Source organism: Lepus europaeus, chromosome 2 (genome assembly GCF_033115175.1).
Source record: "Lepus europaeus isolate LE1 chromosome 2, mLepTim1.pri, whole genome shotgun sequence".
Lineage (NCBI taxonomy): Eukaryota > Metazoa > Chordata > Mammalia > Lagomorpha > Leporidae > Lepus > Lepus europaeus.
In genome coordinates this window covers 47,462,753-47,480,867 of record NC_084828.1, presented here as the reverse complement: position 1 = coordinate 47,480,867, position 18,115 = coordinate 47,462,753, and the positions used below count along the sequence as shown (strand labels likewise).

At 35.7% G+C, this 18,115-nt stretch overlaps 1 protein-coding gene across 1 annotated transcript in view; it reads right to left on the bottom strand.

Annotated features, from left to right (window-relative positions):
• EPHA3 (EPH receptor A3) overlaps positions 1-18,115 on the bottom strand; it is a 397,092-nt gene that overhangs the window by 50,651 nt on the left and 328,326 nt on the right. The window contains exons 12-13 of the mRNA XM_062176003.1: positions 15,948-16,009; positions 12,437-12,646 (exon numbers count right to left, since the gene is read on the bottom strand). Of these exons, the coding sequence (XP_062031987.1) occupies positions 12,437-12,646; positions 15,948-16,009 (272 nt within the window). The remainder of the gene's footprint in view (positions 1-12,436; positions 12,647-15,947; positions 16,010-18,115) is intronic.

Sequence of the window (18,115 nt, the reverse complement as noted above, 5' to 3'; positions counted from 1 at the left end):
ACCTGCTTGAAATAAGTTGTAGTTCCAGAGTTAAGATTAGCAAACGACAAGAAAAAAAATCATAGGTTTGAACAATGATACTATGATTGAAACAGCATGATAGCAAAGGGATGATTCAAATCATTAGCATTCCAGACACCAAGTGTTAAGATTGGCTTGGGATGTTGTGACTACTGAACTCCCAGATGCCAGAGGAGTCTGGGTATGGTCAATAGCTTTGGGGCACATAGGGAAAACTTCCAGCAATGTGTCATCACATAATTGAAACTGAGGAATATTCACAAGTGAACTGGAAATAATATCAGAAATTTATCTTTACTAAGGTTCCTTGGATGACCAAAAATACAGGCTTAACCAAAGCAACAGGAGAGGGTTCATTGTCATTAGCCTGATGTCTAGTCTGAGTTAAATCATTGATTGATTACTTAAATTGTGTTCTTGCAGAGTGGACTTCTTGGAATCAAACAATGTTAAAATTATCTTATTCACTAAAATTAATTAAGGCAAAATTAATATTTCTTTACCCTAGATATTTGCATAATTAGCTCCTTCAGTCACCAATTCTTGGCTCTAATGTCAGTTTATCAGAGAAACTCTCTGACCATCCTTTATAAACACCCTCCAAACAAAGCCCATCGTCTTCATTTTATTTTTTTTTTATTTTTTTTTTATTATTATTTTTTTTTTGACAGGCAGAGTGGACAGTGAGAGAGAGAGAGACAGAGAGAAAGGTCTTCCCTTGCCGTTGGTTCACCCTCCAATGGCCGCCGCGGTAGCGCGCTGCGGCCGGCGCACCGCGCTGTTCCGATGGCAGGAGCCAGGTGCTTATCCTGGTCTCCCATGGGGTGCAGAGCCCAAACACTTGGGCCATCCTCCACTGCACTCCCTGGCCACAGCAGAGAGCTGGCCTGGAAGAGGGGCAACCGGGACAGGATCGGTGCCCCGACCGGGACTAGAACCCAGTGTGCCGGCGCCGCAAGGCGGAGGATTAGCCTGTTGAGCCACAGCGCCGGCCCCATCGTCTTCATTTTAAGTTCTCTGTCTTGTTGTTTCATTACTTGTCTATTATCAGAATTCCTACAGTAGAATGTAAAGTCATGAAGTCAGGACTTTATTTTATTCCACTCTGGATTCCTAGGTTCTAATATAGTGTTTGTATATTATAAATACTCAAATATTTGTTGATTAAATAAATGAATTTATGAATCACATTTTAAAGAAAACAGTTCCTGCTAGAGACTATGGGTAGCATATTTTCATGTTTTAATACATTTCTTCCTTAATACTGATTTTACTTCAAAATTATAGCTTTGATATTTCATCATATAAATCCTAATAGATATTTTACATGTTGAAATATTCATGATATCTATTTCTCTAAAATTGACAGTTAGGAAGAATTAGACTTATAATTGAATTTTGATGCCACATTAATAACTGAATTCACTAATTCTAGAGATTTCTGATTTTGAATAATTCGTATTGATAAGTGTGAGGAGCTACATATAGGTAGGCATATTCATCTCAATCATAGGAGATTGCAGAATAAATTTGTGGTTGGTTCCCTTTTTGGTTGAAAGTTTACAATACAATACAATATAATGGTCACTGATTAGGTATTTTATCACTTTTCCATCCATATGTAAATAACATATGACTTATATCACTTGTTAACATAATATAATTGCTTTTGTTTCGAAATTTTTTTTTTATTTGAGAGACAGGAACACAGAGATAGAGACACAGAACGTCCACCTCTGGTTTACCTCCCAAAAGCCCATAATGACTAGGGCTGAGCCAAGACAAAGCCAGGAGCCAGTAACTCATTCAGAATCACCACCCTGGTGGCAGAGGCACAATTACTTGAGCCATCAGTTCTGCCTCCCAGTGTGCACATTAACAGGAATCTTGAATGAGGAGGCAGAGCCATTCAGAAAAGAAATGTAGGCATTCATTCCAGCATCTTAACTCTGAGGCTAAATGCACATCACATATCAGTATTTTATACTTATAAAATTTAACCTTGCAACAGAGGCTTATATTTTCTTATTTATGTTCTTAGAGTGGAGTTATCCTGAGCAGGAGTAAATAAACACTTACTGTAGTTACTTTCCCTGACCCCTTATTCAGAAAATTAAGTTACATAAGACAACATTGTACTAGAATATTTCCATATGCACCAACTTTGCAAGTTATACATTTGTAAAAGCAAATAAATTATGTTTAAAAATTTTTCTTTCTGATAAAAAAGGACTGTCTTATCCACTTTCCAACACCCAGTTGGTAAATACTCAGTATACAATTTCAGAATAGAAATAGAAAGAAAAATTAATTATGGAAAATATAACCAAGAACAAATTATTCAGTTTTCTCAAATTTCTTAAATCAGTTTTTATAATAATTATGCTTCTACAGTGAACTTGGAGGACTGAGAATTATATTGACAGATTATACAGCATATAAATTAAAAGCTACATTTTCTCTAACTTGATCCTGCACTAAATAGCAAATTAAATATTATCTTGTTGGAGTTTGGGATATGATCTGCTTGAACATGTGAATACAAGAATGTCCATGTGCATAGGTACATGCATGAACATAAACAAAATGATGCTTATTTAAAATAAAATTTCATAAGGGAAATGATTGAAAATTATTCAGTGGCAAAGAGTTCTTACAAACTACCATGATTCTGTTACAACGAAGTCAGTTAAGACCAGAGGCAAATAACCAGGAAAGCATGTCATAATTATACATTGAAATTTATGATTGGAAAAAAAGACAAGGAACTCTTTTTTGTTGCTCATTTGTTTACTCAACAACAAAGATTTTTGATGACTTACATTTGCAGAGCTAAATTGTGCAGTTATATCCATCCCAAATGAAATCCAGGGATTTTCAAGATAATTTGCAACCTTCAGTATGCAGCTGGAGTTATGCTTTGAAGACTATTTCTTGAAAACATATTATATCTCATAAAAGTATATCAGAATTTAGATTTATATCATTGAATAACAAGTGAAACATACAGTTGGTTTTTAAAGTGCTTTTTCCTAATAAAACATCTATAAGAGTGGTTTTCAAAATGTCACCCAAACATGCATGTGAGTCCCAAAGAGCATTGCGCGAGATCTGTAAGATCAAGACTATTTTCATAATAATACTAAAGCTTTATGGCCTTCTTCATTCTCAGCATCCCATGAGTGTACCGTGGGACTTTACAGACTACAGGATGCCTAGCAATATTGCATAATAGAAAGTGTCAGCATGTGGAATTTCCTCATAACTCAATTGTGAGAAATGGGAATAATGAGTTATGAATATTGGGGAAAATCATTTTTGCTACATTATATCTTTTGGAGAGAGAAAAACAAACACACACACACACACATGTATTACTGTTAGCTGAGTCTTTCCTATCAAGCATATATTGAGGTTGTAAGCAATGACAATATGTGATATAGTTGAGTGCATTGAAAATGGTACAGAAAAAGTCACCAGTTATTTTATTTGGAGGTTAAGCATTTTTCAACACTTAAAATGCACCCTGCCATTTAAGAACTTTTAAGTATAGAATAACTTGTCACAACTTCTATTCCACTCTTCTACCCTTGCTGTTGTCACGGAGGTGATCTCGAGATGAGAGCAGCAGACACCACGTCAGGGTATTTAAACAATGTCTCTCGGGATTCTTTAGTGAAACTATTCTCTTCCTAAAGGTGAGAACTTTCAGAGCAGCAATTGGAAAGGTTTAATGTGTTGAAGTGCTGAACGCTGATTTTTAATCTGTAGAAACTCCAGATACTATATGACATGTAACACTAAAGTAACAAAGTAACATGACTGATTTTTAAGGTAAATTAGCTAGAGTAAGTTTATCTAAAAAACAAACAACAAAAACCAAAAAGATCAGCACATTGTTTGAAATGGTGAACATGTTGTGTTTTTTTTTTTTGAAATAAATACAATTATAGGATACTAAACCAAATAAATAAGGTAGAAAACTAATCTGGATAATATGCCTGTTATTAGAGAAACAAATAGACTTTACTATATATAAAGTAATGTATTAGCTTTCTTATTTATTAAACTGTAAACTTATTGAAACCAGAGATGTTATCACAGTCAAGTCTATCTCCCCAAGTTCTATTTGCTTAATAATTTTCAGATTAAGGCTATTAATCACAATATAGCTTTAAAGTAAATCCAAAAATTTATCCACCCCTTCCCCCTCAATTTGTGTTAACGGTGTTCCTTGTGGTAAGGACACATCCCCAAAAGACAACTTAGAATGTCAATTCATTTAGCTGTTCTGGTGCATTTGTTTAAAAAAAAAAAAAACTAAACTAGCATTCGAATCACTTTATAATCAAGCCTCCTATTATAGAGTGAATTCTAAAATTATGCCAAACAAGGCTTATTATGGAAGAGTAAATCAACAATTTCTAAATTATGCTAGAAATGGAGATGCAAATTCCATCTGCTCAGCAAAATGCCAGGAACCCCACAGTTATGTTGAAGGAGTTCCAAAAAAATACAGGAATGGACACTGAAGAACTGTAAACATCTGTCTGTTGGTGGTGAATGACCCCATTTGGTCAGTGTGGTTTTAAAGAATCTACTGAGGCTGAAACACAAATGCAAAGAGCCGGTTGCCCTTTCATTTCAGAAATTCTAAAGAGGAATTCTAAACGACAGCACCTTTCTTACAGTAAAGTCAGTGAGCGCTCATCAGGAACCTTGGGCCATGACAAAGTCATCATCAGTGTAAGAGGAACTCTAAAAGATAACAATAAATTCTCATGATAGCAGATGGCATAGATATGCAAGAATCTTTCAAGTCACTGCCAAAGAAATTACTTTTTTGAGTATTTTGGAAATCATGACTAGTGTTGGGAATGAGGATACTCTCATTTAATAATTGGATTTACCATAGGTCAGAGTTTGATTGAGTAACTGGACATTTAATATTTCATAAAAATCCTTTTATCAAGTACCTTTCTCAAAACTATAAGTACTTCTTTAATAATGTGATTGCTGTTTCAAGGAAAATGTAAATAAGCACAATACTTTTCATGGGCTGTTTATAAGCTCTTATTCTAACAGGTTATGAAGTGTATCTACATAAAGCAAAATATCAGGGAGTAGAATAAATAACAGTCCTCTGGATAATAAATATATTATGTGTTGCATATATTTTCTCACTGAATTACAGTACAGTTTTCGTAATGAAAATTATGTTTTGCTGTAGAATACTGGCTGACCAACATCTGAGGAAGTCAGAGATGAAACAATAAAACAGTGCTATTAAAGTAGTTATCAAGGTTTTGCAATTTTTTTCTATGTTCAGAGCTATCTAGTGTTAGGCACTGTGACAAGATAAAAAATATTTCTCTTGTGCTACCCTCGTGAACTGTGCTCTAAGAACAAAATTTTCATGAAGATGCATATTAAAGAATACTTAGTTTTATTAATAATTTCAATATACAGCACAGTATAACTAAAAATAGGAAAAAATGTGTAGTAAATAAACCCATAGAGAGAATTAATCATTTAAACCAATGCATTTAGGAGTATCCCAGGGATATTAGAATACTGAGTACATACCTCTGATTGTATTACTGTGGTTTTCCTTACAGGTGAAGCTCAATCTGACATAATAACTTCCTTTTCATTGGAAACATAGTAGTTTCCCTGATGACCATCTTGGTGGCTGGTAATTGTGTTGTCAAAGTCAAAAAGTTACTGTTCTGGGGCTAGCGATGTGGCGAGGTAGGTTAATCCTCTGCCTGCAGCGCTGGCATCCCATATGGGCTCAGGTGCTAGTCCTGGCTGCTCTTCTTCCAATCCAGCTCTCTGCTGTGGCCTGGGAAAGCACTGGAAGATGGCCCAAGTCCTTGGGCCCCTGCACCCACGTGGGAGACCAGAAGAAGCTCCTGGCTCCTGGCTTCGGATCAGCGCAGCTCCGGCCGTTGTGGTCATTTGGGGAGTGAACCAGCGGATGGAAGACCTTTCTCTCTGTCTCTTCCTTTCATTGTTTGTAACTCTACCTCTCAAATAAATAAATAAAAATCTTTAACAAAAAGTTATTGTTCTTATTCTTGTTTTTATTTATTTGAAAGGCAGCGAGACAGAGACTGAGATTAGTCATCCTCTGATTCACTTCCCCAAATGTCCACTACAGCAGGGAATGGCTTAGGCCACTACTGGAAATTAGGTACTCAGTGTGGATCTCCCATACGCATAGCAGTCATCCAACAATAAGAACCATTGTCCTCTGCCTCTGGAGGCTTGCATTAGAAGGAAGCTGGGATTGGAGTAGTACTAGGACTCTAACATGAAATGCAAGTGTCTAATATTAACAATTGTGCCAAATGGTTGTGCCTCTCCTTTTTAAAAAGTTCAGTAGTTAACTTTTAGAATTGGACAGGGAGAAAATAGCAGGACTCTAATTTCCTTAAAGACTGCCCATTCATTGGCCTGAGAGAACATAGAGAAAGAAATGTTCACATATAGATGGTAGTCTCCCCTTACTCATGGTTTCACTTTCCAGTTATTGATTCATGGTTAACTGAACTGAGAGCTAAAAATATTAAACATACAACTCTAAAAATACAAAAATCATAAATTTTAAATTGTATGCCATTCTAAGAGACTCAATGAAATCTTGCCGACATCCCACTCTGACCAACCTGGGATAGGGATCATCCTTTTCTTTTCTGCATCCATGCTATATGTGCTACACACAAGTAAGTCACAAAATACTCATCTAGGTTACCAGATTTATCATCTAGTGTTATGGTTCTTTATTCAAGAAATTGTTATTTTGTTTAGTAATGGCCCCAAAGCACAAGAGTAATTATGCTGGCAATATGATTGTGCCTAGAGAGAAGTTATAAAGTACTTCATTTAAAAAGTGAAAGGGTGAAAGTTCTTAACAGTAAAACCTCAGAGTTTCTATGCATAGCTTTCCATAATATGTGTTTTCATGAATTTTTAATAACCTTCATATGAATGGATTCCCAAACATTTTTGCACCCAAAATAAGCTTATCTTTTAAACCATTTTTGGTGATCTTTTGGTCCACACATAGAGTTCAGTGCAGCCTATGATTTCAGGCTACAGCTGTGGGTCTTGAAATATATGCTCTGCCCAAAATAAGACTATTACATAGTCATGAAGAATGCAAATTATGGGGTACAGCACTGTGGAGTAGTAGGCTAAGGCTCTGCCTGCAGTTCCCGCATCCCATATGGGCACTGGTTTGTGTCCCAGCTGCTCCTGTCTTGATCCAGCTCTCTGCTTATGGCCTGGGAAAGCAGTAGAAGATGACTCAAGTGCTTGGGCCTCTTTACCCATGTGGGAAACCCAGAAAAAGCTCCTAGCTCCTGGCCTCAGATAGGCCCAGCTCAGGCAGTTGTGGCCATTTGGGGAGTAGACTAGCAGATGGAAGACCTTTCTCTCTGTCTCTCCCTCTCTCTCTCTGTAACTCTATCTTTCAAATAAATAAATAAATCTTAAAAAATTCAAATTGTTAAACTATATCATAAACAGCTGGGTAAGTCAAATACAAAAAAAAAATCTCACATATTTGCACACATTATCATTCAGGATTTTAGTTCTAGAAATTTATCCTGAAGAAATCACAACAGAAAAACATGATACAGAATGTGCATCAGAGTGCCACTAATATGCACGGGCATTTGGTATTGCAGTTAAGGCACTACTTGGGTGCCTGCATCTCATATCAGAGTGCCTGATTTAAGTCCTGGTTCTGCTTCCAATTTCTGTTCCCTACTAATGCACTCCCCGGGAAGCAACAGATATCGACTCAAATAGTTGAGTTCCTACCACCAAAGAGGGAGACAGAGACTCTATAGGTTGCAGGAATTTGGGGAATGGATCAGCTGGGAGAAGATCTCTCTTTCTTTCTCTCCCTACCTCCCAAACAAATAAATTTAAAATTTGTAGTTTTACACTTTACTAAACTTGGAGTACAATGGAAACATGCTTGAAATAGACACTCATTCTTTGACATAGAAGAGACATTTTCATGAATATAGCATTAGAAAATCTTCAGACTCATGCAATTATGGACAAACATGGATCATTTATGCATTTGTACAAAATACTTTAAAATTATATATAATAATTTCTCACTAATTACTCTGCTTATAAAATGGTACAACTAGAAAATTGAATACATTAAACTTCTAAAAATGAAAAGTAAAAGATGGATCCAAGGGTATAAGTCACACTAATTTAAGTTGCTCTCGGATATGAAAAGAACAATGGAAAGACTATGTTTCCAGAGATCTGCCTGGCAGAAAATTTCCACGAAGAAGGAGAAGGAGGAGGAAGAGGAGGGGGGAGAGGAGGAGGAGGAGGAGGAGGAGGAGGAGGAGGAGGAGGAGGAGAGTCTGTGGAAAAAAAGGAGAGAAGAGAGGTATACTGCTGTAGCCAGCCATGTGGCACAGCCAGTTGCCAGCAGTAAGCTGCAATTTTACCACATCAAGGCAGGAAAACATCACCACGTGCACCACCACTCAGTTTTAGCTGGGAGGAAATTCTACAATCACCCACTGACTTTTGCTTCGGCCTGGAAAGCTACTGGGTCTGAGCAACAGCCAAGATTGGAGCAGGGAAGCCATGCATTGCTTTCCTTTCCTCCCCGTCCCCACTCCTACAGAGCACAATACTCAGCAGGGAAAAGTCCCACAACCTGCTTCTTTTCTGCTCCCACCAGCTTTGTAGTGAGAGTCAGGGAAATGTGTGGGGCAAAGGACAGACACCCTGAATGCTGCAACAGTGGGGTTTCTGGGGCCATAGCCCCAAAGCTACACCCATGGACTCTAAATCAACCAAGGGTATCAGCCTAAGCTGCTAAGGGCTAACACTGAGGATGGGTCATCCATATCACACAGTCCTAGAGCCACAGCAATTTGTGCCACAAGGCCCAGCATCACTCAGGTTTGCCAGAAGGACAAGGAGGCAATCACACCTATCTCTCTCAGCACAAAGAACAAGGCCCTGGCTATCACATTCACCAGGAAGACAGACTCCAAACTCTCTGTGGGCCAAAGATTCACTCCCATGGAAACCCTTCATCTCAAAGCTGTACTTCTATCCTTATGAAATGCAGCAGACTAGGCCACTGTGTCACAGACACAGCTGACACTGATAAACTGAAAACCTCAAAGAAATATATAAATTCCTGGATTCATATAACCTAACAAAGTTCATTCAAGAAAATATAGATAACCTAAACAGACCAACAAGCAGCAATGGGATTGAAGCAGTAATCAAAAGTCTTCCACCAAGGAAAAGTCTGGGACCTGATGACTTTACTACTGAATTCTACAAAACATTCAAAGAGGAAGTAATTCTAATACTCTTCAAACTATCCTAAAATATTGAACAGGATGGAATTCCACCAAACTGTTTTTATAAGGCCAGCATTACTTTGATATCAAAACCAAAGACATGACATGATCAACAGCAGTTTCATACTGAGTGGGGAAAAGCTGAAAGCATTTCCCCCTCAGATCTGGAACAAGACAAGGACATCCACTTTTGCCAGTTTTATTCAAAGTAGTATTTGAAGTTTTAGTAAGGGCAATTATAGAGGAGAAAGATATAAAAGAAGCATCAAAATTGGAAAAGAGGAAGTCAAATTATCCATGTTTGCAGATGACATGATGTTGTGCCAGGAGAAACCTAAACACTCCACCAAAAGGCTGTTAAAATTAATAAGTCAATTCAGTAAACTTGAAGGTAATAAAATAAACATACAAAAAAGTAGATTTTCATTTGTTAATGATAGTCACAGAAAGAGAAATAAAGAATGGAATCTGATTCACAATAGCCACAAAAAAAAAATAAAATATTTAGGAATAAACTTAACCAAAGAAGTAAAAATCTCTACAATGAAAATTATCAAGCACTGGTGAAAGAAATCATCAAAACAAAAAATGGAAAGATATTCCTTGCGCAAGGATCAGAAGAATCAATACCCTGAAAATATCTATATTATCTAAAGAAATCTATAGTTTCAATGCAATGCCTATCAAAATACCAATCACTCTTTACGGAACTGGAAAAAGCAATTCTAAAATTCATATGGAATCACAAAACACCCAGAATACTCAGTTATCCTGAACAAGAAAAATCAATCTGGAGGCATCAAAATACCAGACTTCAAAGCATATTGCAAAGCTATAGTAATTAAAATAGCACAATACTGTTATGAAAACAATACATAAATAGAACAGAATAGAGAGCTCGGAAATTAGTCCACATACACAAAGCCAACTGATTTTTGACAAAAGTTCTCAGACTATATAGTGGAGTAAGAATAGTCTCCTCCACAAATGGTGTTGGCAAAACTGGATTTATATAACTAGAAGAATGAAATTGGATCCATACCTCTCACCATATACAAAAATCAACTCTGGATCCATCAAAGACATAAATCTAAGACCTGAGACTATGAAGTTGCTAGAAAAAAAAAAAAAACATAGGGGAAACATTCCAAGACACTTGTTCAGGGGACAACTTCTTGGACAAGAACCCCAAAGCACAGGCAACCAAAACTAAATTAAATAAATGGGACAATATCAAACTCAGAAATTTTGCAGAGTAAAGGAAGCAATCAATAGAGTGAAAACACATCCAATAGAAATGGGAAAAAAAATGCACAAACCACCTATCTGACAAACAATTACTATCCCAAATAGATCAACAACATTAAAAGCTCAACAACAACAACAACAAACCCAATCTAGTTGAGAAATGGGCAAAGGACTTCAATAGACAGTTTTCAAAAGAAGAAATGCAAATGGCCAACAAATATATGAAAATATGCTCAGCATCACTAGCCATCAGGGAAATGCAAATCAAAACCAAAATGACATATCACCACACCCTTGTCAAAATGGCTAAAATCCAAAACGTAGAGTAAGTAACAAATGCTGGTGAGGATGTGGAAGAAGGGAAACATTTATACACTGTTGGTGGGAACATGAATGAATGCAGCCACTGTGGAAATGGTGTGGAGAGTTTTTAAAAAACTAGAAGTAGACTTGTCATGTGATCCAGCAATCCCACTACTGGGTATATACCCATAAGACCGGAGCACAATGTATCAAAAAGATACCTGCACCACCATGTTCAGAGCAGCACTGTTCACAACAGTCAAAATTTGGAATCAACCAAAGTGTCCATCAGGAGATGAATGGGTAAAGAAAATGGAGATTTTATAAATGTAGATATATATATATATATATAAATATAACATATATAAATACATATATAACATATATAAATACATATATTTATATATATAATATATACACCTTAGAATATTATTCATCATAAAAAAGAATGCAATTCTACCATTTGCAGCAAAATGGACACAACTGGAGGACATCATGTTGAGTGTAATACGGCAGACCCAGAAAGATAAATATCTCATGGTGTCTCTTACACGTGGGAGGTAAAATTTTAAAAATAAAATTTTTAAAAACACATAAAAAAGAAATGTCTGTGTATATAACTATTGCAACAAATATAGTTCTGTATACTTCTTTTTATATCTTTGTGAACTGAATGCTTAAGATCATTGTACTGCTACAGTTTTAATGATCTGTGATTACTTTAAAATTTACTATATCTGGGTAAAATGGTCTTATGAGGGAGAGAGAGGAAAGAAGGAAGAAAGGGAATATCATCATGTTCTTAGAATTACATCTACAAAGTATATTGAATGTTTAAAATTTAAATTTAAATTTAAAATCAGAAAAGTAAAAGCTAATTAATTTAGTACAATGAAAACTATTTGAGTTATTTTGCTAACAGAAAATTAGCATGCATTAGTATTATGAATAATTCTGTTTTAAAAATCTATTCGTGCACATGTTTATATATATATATACATATATATTTACATATGTAGCTATGAAGAAAAAATCTGAAAAAGCTGACTCACAAAGTCACAAATATTCTCTGGGTGGCAAAATTATGGACTTTTCTTCTTTTACTATTCTGCTTTGAAACTTTTATAATATACAAATATGTGATTTCTCTAAGGATTGATTTTTAAATTCTGATGGTGTTGCTGAGAATTTATCCAATCTGCTTACCAAAGATGACACAACCTTGATGAAAGAAGTTAAGTAAATATAAAAATACTATGATTTTTTGGCATGTGAGAACTTTGCTGCTTCTGAGGGGAAGCACTAAACCAATGTCTGAAATTTAAGTATTAAAACCACTACTCATCTTTTAAATAGTGACCAGCTATTTTATCAGAAAAATTAGCAATTTTAAAATGTAAGTTTTTCTTTTATGGAAAACAATTGACACAGCAGTGTGGCTTACTATTGCTATTCACAAGTCCACATGAAATACTAAGAAAACAAAAAGAGAAGTTACTCACCCGCGTTGTATAAGCAGCTTCTGGGTCATCTTCCAGAACACGTGAAAGTCCAAAATCAGAAACCTTACAGACCAAATTGCTGTTGATTAAGATGTTCCGAGCAGCAAGGTCTCGGTGAACGTAGCCCATGTCTGAGAGGTACTTCATGCCAGATGCTATCCCTCGCAGCATCCCCACCAGCTGGATAACTGTAAACTGGGCATCATGTTTCTGTGAACATTTCAAACATACAGTTACAGCAGTTTTCTATGTCTGAAAAACATACCTTTTTTTGTTTAAAACTTCCCAAACTGAATTTTGTAACAAGACTGAATACTAAGCACTCAATAACAAGATAGATAGATACAAGCTTAAAATAAAACAATATTGTGGCCATATCCTTTGTAGTGAGAAGTATCATAATTTTCTTTGATTTATGAATCAAAACTGGGAGTATTCTTTCTGTATGAGAGAAATTAATCAGAAAAAAATTAATTTCAAGAACAACAGAATGAATGAATCTTGTGGCTATTATATGTTGATAATTATTTTGATACATTTTCAGTCTTCCTTCTTAGTCTTGATATTTTATTAATTGTTTCAAATAAATATATGTTAACATTTTCATTATTATCCTAAGTAATTAGTTCATAGTGAACTAACAATATTTGTTTCTATTTAACCCTGAGTTCTAGGTCACAAAACAAAAAGTAATAGCAGGAAAAAGCCATAGTACTGGATTGAAAAGTTTAAAATTTCCTTGAATTAAAATAGAAATATACAGTTTAAAATGTAGAGATGATGCAGTTACATAAAAATCCATGTCTGATTACATCTATACAGACAAGACTTTCAGAGGCATATAATAACTATTATAACATAATTGTTTAAATAACCTGGAAGATGTTTATTGTTGGAATATGTTTATTGAAACAATTGCTTCTACATTTTAATGGCTAGTGAATATTATAATAAAATATATAGTTTCTCATTCTGAAAAAATTTGGAAATTTCTTCTGTGAATACTCATTTTTCTCACTTTTTTTGAAAAATATTTATTTATTTGAAAGGCAGAGTTACAGAGAGAGAGAGAGAGAGACAGAGAGAGACAGAGAGCTTCTATCCATTGGTTCATTCTCCAAATGGCTGCAATGGCTGGAGCTAGGCAGATCCCAAGTCAGGAGCCCGGAGCTTCTTCAAGTTCTCCCAAGTGGGTGCAAGGACCCAAGTACTTTAGCCATCTTCCACCACTCTTCCAGGCACAGTAGCAGGGAGCCGGATCAAAGTGGAGTAGCTGGTACTCAAAATGATGCTCATATGGATGCCAGCAACATAGATGGTGGCTTAACTTGCTATGCCGCAGCGCAAGCCCTTCTCTCTCTTCTATCATGAGTCTCAATGTATATAGAACTAAACACATGGCCGGCATTGCGGTTCACCAGGCTAATCCTCCACCTGCGGTGCCGGCACCCAGGTTCTAGTCCCGGTTGGGGTGCCGGATTCTGTCCTGGTTGCTCCTCTTCCCATCCAGCTCTCTGCTGTGGCCTGGGAAGGCAGTGGAGGATGGCCCAAGTGCTTGGGCCCTGTACCTGCATGGGATACCAGGAGGAAGTGCCTAGCTCCTGGCTTTGGATCGGTGCAGTGCCGGCTGTAGCTGCCACTTGGGGGGTGAACCAACGAAAGGAAGACCTTTCTCTCTGTCTCTCTCTCTCTCACTGTCTAACTCTGCCTGTCAAAAAAAAAAAAAAAAAAGAACTAAACACAACCATGATGAGGACAGGATCTGTGTCTTTTCTTGCCCCCTGTGCTGGCTACAGATTGGAAGTGTCTTCAAGTCTACCAATTTTTTTTTTTTGTATTTCTTCAAACATAACATTTGTTGAAGCATTATATTGTAATACAACATGTTGACAAATATTAAATTACAAAAATTCTAAATTTAAAGGATGAAAAGATATATATGTATAAATTGGTGATATATGCTTCCACATACACACACACATACATATCAACAAAATGCAATGTCTAAAATGAGAACATGTAAAAATGTAGCATTAGAGTACAGGCTTATACTCTGAGCACTTCTTGAGAGGCACACAGCCCATTTAGCGGCACACTGAGGCTACTTTAAACAAAGAAAAGACACCTGTATTACATCATGGTTATTTACGTCTTGCTTTAGGATTTTTTACTTTCATTATTATTTCAACTGATATGAAACTTGATAGTACAAAGTAGATACTACAAAATGTACAAATTTGGTTCTTTTTTTTTTTTTTTTGACAGGCAGAGTTAGACAGAGTTAGAGAGAGAGAGAGAGACAGAGAGAAAGGTCTTCCTTCCATTGGCTCACCCCCAAAATGGCTGCCACGGCTGGCACGCTGCGCCATTCAGAAGCCAGGAGCCAGGTGCTTCCTCCTGGTCTCCCATGTGGGTACAGGGCCCAAGCACTTGGGCCATCCTCCACTGCCTTCCTGGGCCACAGCAGAAAGTTGGACTGGAAGAAGAGCAACCAGAACAAAATCCAGCGCCCCAACAGGGACTAGAACCCAGGATGCCAGCACTGCAGATTGGAGGATTAGCCAGGTGAGCCACAATGCCGACCAAATTTGTTTTTAAAATATAAAATACGGATCTGGTTAATAAGCCCATGAGAGTTTCACAGGCATGGAAAGCCAAGAAACTCTGGGGAAAAAAATGACCTAAATGAAAGATCTCTGTGAGTGAGATCTCAGCGGAAAGAGCAGGCCATCAAAGGAGGAGGTACCTTTCTCTGAAGGGAGGAGAGAACTTCCACTTTGACTAGGGCCTTGTCTAAATAAGGTCAGAGTTTGTGAACTCAGGAGGCTTCCATAGCTTTGGCAGCTTATGACAAGATCCTTGGGTGATTACTGACGTCATAAATAAGAGTATCAGTTGTTAAATCAACAACGGGAGTAACTGTGCACCTGCTCCCCATGTAGGATCTATGTCCATAAAGTGTTGTACTATGTGAATTAACGGTAGAACTACTACTCAAACAGTACTTTATACTTTGTGTATCTGTGTGGGTGCAAACTGTTGAAATGTTTACTTAGTATATACTAAGTTGATCTGTATATAAAGATAATGGAAAATGAATTTTGATGAATAGGGTGGGAGAGGGAGTAGGAGATGGGATAGTTGAGGGTAGGAGGGAGATTATGGAGGGAAAAAACGCTATATTCCAAAGGTTGTACTTTCGAAATTTATATTTATTAAATAAAAGTTAAAAAAAAACATAAAACACTAACATTTGCATTGCTGCAAGTCTAAAAAGTGCAATCTTACAACTTTGTCAATTAGCCTGAGAAAATTTCTGTTTTACTTTAGATTGCTTACTTGCTTGGCAGAAAATTAGCTGGCATTTCAAACATTTTCTACAATTCATCCATACATAAGGGTACTTCAACAATTTCATGGAAGTATACATTATCTTTTAATTCAATTTTCCATGAAAGCATAATTCCTTATAAATACACACACATATACATATATAAAATATTTTACTTACACGTAAGAAACTGTCCAAGGAACCATTCTCCATGTATTCTGTGACAATCATAACTGGCTTACCTACATATATGATAAACAATAAATTAAATGTATCATTGGCAGTACAATTCAGCAAACAACCTGGAATGAATACATACAATGCATTTCGTATAATTAATGAATAAAATGATACAAAAACTTTCCTTTCCTCCAAATTTTACAAAGTTGCCATTTAAAAACTTTTAAAAATTTAAGTTTCTATAGAGAAATGAAACTCCAAAAAGAACGGGAGAAGTTTTCATGTCAAAACAAATGTCCTATATATTACGTATTGAAATTGTATCTGGCATGTTTTTGGTGGACACAATATATGTACCTGTCGTTTTCTAACTGTATCTTAACTAATCTTTAAAATCACATATTCTGCCTTCAAGCCCAAGATAGAATGAGGAATTTAATATATATTTATTCTATCTTGAAGCATTTGCAGAGCTATATGCTTCTGCTGGTTAGTTGGAAGCAAGTTAAGTAAATCCCTATCATCATGAATATTACATGGGAATCTACAAAATAACTAGAGATAATAAATGCAATCCCTTTACCTATATCTAGTTAACACATTAAAAATTATAGAACCCATACTACTTTTTTGAGATTTAATAAGAGCTATTTTTAATATCATGTGAAAGCACAGAGGAGTGGGAATAGGTACCAAGGAAAAAGACTCAGCTGTTGCCAAATCTGGAAGCAACTGGTACCCTGAGAACATTTATAATATCAGCAGATTATGTTTCTTTTATTTTTTAAATTTGGGTTTATTTTATTTTATTTATTTTAATTTTTAACTTATTATTTAAGGAATACAGTTTTCAAAAATACACCTTCAGGAATATTCTTCCCAGCATACCAGCCCTCCCACCCACACTCCCACGACTCCTCCTCCTCCCTCTCTCCTTGCCAGTTCAATTCTCCATTAAGATTCATTTTCAATTAACTTTGTACACAGAAGACAAACTCTATACCAAGTAAAGATTTCAACAATTTGCATACACATACACACACAAACTGAGAACTAGTTTTACAGTTAACTCATAATACAACTCATTGATGATAGAGGTCCTCCTTGGGGAGTTAGTGCACAGTGACTCTTGTTAATTTAACAATTAACACTCATGTATTATGTCAATGACTATCCTTGGCTTCTTAAAAATAAAAATACAACTAAAATTAAAATAGCTATTGGTAGCATTTTGTAATAGCTATTTAAGAAATATATAGCCTTAAATATCATTAAATCTTTTTAAAAGTATTTTATATAGTACCTACAATGTACAAATTTTGGTTTATTTATTATATATTATTAAATATTATTTTCCATTTTGTTCAGGGTGAAGTTGATACACAGAGGTTAACTAACTTTCCTAGTTTTTACCATAATATATAGATATTTTCACTTAGACCACATAACATTGCATTATAACAATTCTCAAGTGCTGCAATCTTCAGGATAATTTAATTCAAATAATCTACAGAATTGACATTCAGCAATTGACTAAATCATTACCTGCAGTTGAATATTTATTCTATTTGAAGCTTTAGGTATTGGCTCTGCTTAGCACCTTTGTGGCTAATGCTGTTTCGTATTTTCAGTGTTTCTTTCAGGAAAAGCATAGTGTCTTTAGGTTGTAGATGTGGGCTGTATAATATGTCAACTATGTAAACTCATCTTAGAATTCCATTTTCATGAACTTTTGAAGTACTCTCACAGTAACAAATTTTTCCCATAATTAGAACTACATAGTATTGTCTGGGGAACATGATATATTTTACATCACTTAATGTTCACAACCTCCTTATCCTTTACTATTATGCATTATTCTTATTTTATTGATTTCTCATCTGAAAGCATTGTGCATTAAGCAACTCATTGAGATCATACAATTAGCTGGTGGTCTGAGCAGTAGTCTTGCTTTCTCTGCATTTAAAGCCTTCACGTATTATCACACCATAATTCTCTTACTTTATTGTTGTTGTAATATTATGCTAATTATAAACCCATCTTGCTACAACAAGAAGAAAACTCGCTCTTCCAACTTCAGAATTCTTAATTGGATATTGTTGAAAGATCTTAAGAAAATAATGGATTTTTAAAACAAAGACTCACCTATACCTAAATGTATACACACT